At 54.2% G+C, this 4,041-nt stretch overlaps 1 protein-coding gene across 1 annotated transcript in view; it reads left to right on the plus strand.

The window, feature by feature from the left end:
• Positions 1-923: 923 nt before the first annotated feature.
• LOC142045781 (C-type lectin domain family 10 member A-like) overlaps positions 924-4,041 on the plus strand; it is a 182,862-nt gene continuing 179,744 nt past the window's right edge. The window contains exons 1-2 of the mRNA XM_075066728.1: positions 924-1,137; positions 3,722-3,838. Coding sequence (XP_074922829.1) covers positions 1,077-1,137; positions 3,722-3,838 — 178 coding nt within the window. The 5' untranslated portion in view covers positions 924-1,076. The remainder of the gene's footprint in view (positions 1,138-3,721; positions 3,839-4,041) is intronic.

The following is a 4,041-nucleotide window of genomic DNA, read 5'->3' on the forward strand; positions in this document are numbered from 1 at the left end:
TTTGTAATCTTCCCCCTGAGCTCTGACCGGCTCCGCTCTCGGTGAATGTGGAACCTGCAAACTTCCTGGAAACTTCCTGTACAGCCCCAGAGATGGCGACCGAGGCTGTGTCTACACTACAAAGTTATGTCGGCGTCAGCCACCAACTTTTGTGTATCGCCGGGCGTGTGCCCACTTGGCTGCTTGTACCAGTGCTGCCTGTACTCACCAGGAGTGCTTGTGTAACACGCTAACCTTTGATTCCACACGTGCCCCCTCTCATCCCATGTTACCGCCAGAGCAGTGAGCAGGGTCTGTCTCTTTGGACAGCAGAACTCCCACCCGTGGATGGTCACACTTAGGAAAAAGATGCAGTTTTGGACACTTGTGGAAGCCCCAGGATAGGACCGGCCTTCGGGGTGGGCGATGTGGGTGACTGCCCAGGGCTCCATGATTGGAGGGGAGGGCATGGTCCAGATGCAAACAGCAGGACACAGGCCTGGCCCCCACACTGCCCCCAGCCTGCCCCTCACCGTGCTTCAGCGGGATGACTCTGGAAGCCCCACAACTCAAGTGAGCCCAGGACAGAGAGCAGGACTGCAATGGCTGGGGCAGAGCTGGGGGTATCCCAGGAGGGGAGAGGGCTCAGGCTTCCCCAGACCCCCCTCCCTCTGCTGCATGACCTCTGACAGACAACCGCACGCGCCGCGCACGGGGATGATGCCTTTACGTTCTTGCCACGAGGGGGCCATAAAAGGCTGGGCCCAGGGGGCTGGAACAATGCGAATAGTGGGGTGCTGAGAGCCACTGAGCCGAACTGTAACCCCTGCATGTGATGGAAACCGCAGCCCCCATAGATCCAGCACCTATGGCCAGGCGCTGCCAACAGAGTGCTGTCTTCCTCTTCTCTCACATCTCCTTCCCCCAGCCACCCGTCTCTCCCCTCCACCTCCTCCCGTCATCCAACCACCAGGCATCACTTCCCATTTCTATTTCTGGGCCAGGACTGCTGTCAGAGGGAGGCTCTAACCCACCAGGCTGCAGAAAGGACCCACAGGCCAGTGACCAGGGGCTCGGCTGAGCACGAGGGCAGGACAATGGCGAGGGACAATATCTATGAGAACGTGCCGATGACGGAAGCTGCTCCCCGGCCCAAAGGTGAGCACAAGAGTCTGCACTGGACCCTGGACTCCCGCTGGCCTCTGCTTGGCTTTGCAGTCTCTGCAGAGCATCCTGGGCAGCGATCGCTTGCTCCACTGACCATGTCCCCAGAGCTCAGCCTTGTGCTGGCCAGACAGCACCATGGGCAGTGGGCGAGGATGCTCGGTCAGCACTTCCCAGTGCATTCTCTCCCCTGCCAGTCCTCAGCGGGAGAAGGGCACAGGGGGAGAGATGGGAGTCCCTGCACAGCATCCCAGCCTCCTGCTGGGCAGAGCAGTGCCATGGGCTGGCCATAAAAGCCATCCAGGCTCCCCCTCCCCAGCTCACTGCCACCATCAGCCTCTCCCAGGAGGAGATCACCAGGGTCAAATCCTCACAGCCCCAAACTCTGGGGACCAGCTCCCTCTCATCACCCCATTTCACAAAGACACCTCCTTTCCTTACCCTCTGCCCCTTCCCTGCCAAAACACATGCATCTAACCATGAGCAGGGGTAGGGAGATGTAGCTGTGTTAGCAGAGAAGGGTTTTCCCCAGGGCTCAGGGACAGGGGGAGGGAACCTGTTCCTCCAAGGACAAGGAGCAAATGGAGCTGGAAGTTCTGAGATAAGGACCAGGCTGTTTTCCTAAAGCTCCCAGCACAAGGGGCCCCGTCTGGGCTTTGGCTGGGTGACTGGGCAACAAAATGGCAGATGAAATTCAGTGTTGATTAATGCAAAGTGATGAACCTTGGAAAACATAATCCCAACTGTAACTATACAATGATGGGGTCTAACTTAGCTGTTTCGACTCAAGAGAGGGATCTTGGAGTCATTGTGGACAGTTCTATGAAAACTTCCACTCAATGTGCAGCGGCTTCAACAAAGCCAGCAGAATGTTGGGAATAATTAAGAAAGGGCCAGATGATAAAACAGAAAATGTCATGTTGCCTCTATATAAATGCATAGTATACCTGCATCTTGAATATACTGCGTGCACATGTGGTTGCTCCATCTCAAAAAATTGGAATTGGAAATGTTTCAGAAAAGGGCAAAACGAACAAAAGGAAGTATTTCTTCACACAACACACAGTCTGTCTGTGGAACTCCTTGTCAAAGAATGTTGTGAAAGCCAAGACTGTAACAGAGTACAAAAAAGACCTAGATAAGTTCATGACCAATAGGTCAATCAATGGCTATTAGCCAGGATGGACAGGGACGGTGTCTCTTGCCTCTGTTTGCCAGAAGCTGGGAATGGGCGACAGGGGATGGATCCCTTGATGATTCCCTGTTCTGTTTATTCCCTCTGGGGCACCTGGCACTGGCCACTGTTGGCAGACAGGACACTGGGCTGGATGGATCTTTTGTCTGACCCAGTCTGGCTGTTTTTATGTTCTTACGTTTGGTTGGGCAGGTGTCAGCTGGACAAGAGCCTGCTCCGGGGGTTGTTTATCCCCTTTGGTTTCAGTGCAATCCAGATGCTGTGTGGCAGCTGTTCTGGATTTGAACACAGGAAGGGTCAGGAGACACACAGGGAGACGGGGCTGACAGAAGTGGAGGGTGCGGCCGTAGGCAGCAGCAGCTCCGCACCGAGCTCAGCTAGGCTCTCTGCAGCAACAAAGGAAAACACAAGGTGAATGTAGCCGGCGCTGGGTGACAGAGAAGCTCCTCCCAGAATCTGGTTCAGGAAAGGCTGAGAACTGAAAACTCAGTACATTAGTGAAAGGCAGTGTCACCCATTGGTTAGTGTGAGAGAAGCCACTTCTGCAATGTAAGGGGATTATCTGGACATTTGAGTGTTGTCTGCTGGTTCCAGGAACCACACCCCATGGGGGAATGGTGCTAGCTAATGGCTGAGGCCCAGATCAGACAGGGAGGGGGTGTGGCAGGCTGAGACTTTCAGGGAGACGAGAACCTGACAGTCTTTTGTCTCCAAGCAGCTGCCATTCACCTTGGGGAGACCAAATCCAGAGCACACCAAGCACACTTACTTCTGTCTACACATAGATCCTGGCTCGAATGCAGCTCTAGTCTTCTCTCTTTAATGTGCAGGGGAGACGCAATCTTCTGGCTTTGCCCAGTGATTCGCCCCTTGGCTTCCTTGCAGGGAGGAGCCCAGCATCCTGGGGACGGGTTATCAGACAGGGATGCTGTAGAAAGGCCCTTCTGAGCACTCTGCTGCTGTCAGCCCCACTTTTCTCCTGCCAAGAAGCATTTCCCCCTCATTTCACGGCCTCATTGTATTCATATTTCATAAATTGTTTCAGGTTCCTTTTCTCACTTAAAAATACTCCTTTGGGCCCGAACTTCAACACCCCTAAACGTCCCTCTCAAGAAATGCTTAGGCAGGGGGGAATCCTGCTCCCAGATCTCTCTCACAGGACGCCTGCCTGGCACTAGAGTCACTCCTGATTTAGGGAGGGTCGCTTTTCACATTCGAGTTCCGGTCGGTTCTGACCTTATTTGGCCTCATTCCGCTGTTGCTGTTAACCACAATCAGGGAATAGGAGGCTGAGCAGGTATTGGATGTGGGGGGTGGAGTTTCCTCGGTCAGTGGCGTTTGAGCTGTAACTTTCCATGGATACGTTTCTTCTTCTCCTTCAAGGAAACCCTCCTAAGACATCGGTCCCTTGGCGGCACAGGGCGTGGGGCATCGTCACTGCTGTCCTTCTCCTCCTGAGTCTGGCCCTGGCCACGTCCCTCCTTGCTGTGATGCTTCTATGTAAGTTCAACTGCAGCTCCAAGCCCAACGTTTGCAAACTTACATACAGGCCAGCTGGCTCGACTGGGCCGGGTTGGGGGGGGGAGCACCCCCACATTTCAGCAGAATATCGACTGCGTTTCCAGTCTGTCTCTCCAAATAAATCTAGTCCAGGGAGTTTGAATGGAGCTGTAAGATCTTGCCCTGCTGGTTTGATACTGGCA

This window comes from Chelonoidis abingdonii, chromosome 5 (assembly GCF_003597395.2).
Source record: "Chelonoidis abingdonii isolate Lonesome George chromosome 5, CheloAbing_2.0, whole genome shotgun sequence".
NCBI classification, from domain to species: Eukaryota; Metazoa; Chordata; order Testudines; family Testudinidae; genus Chelonoidis; species Chelonoidis abingdonii.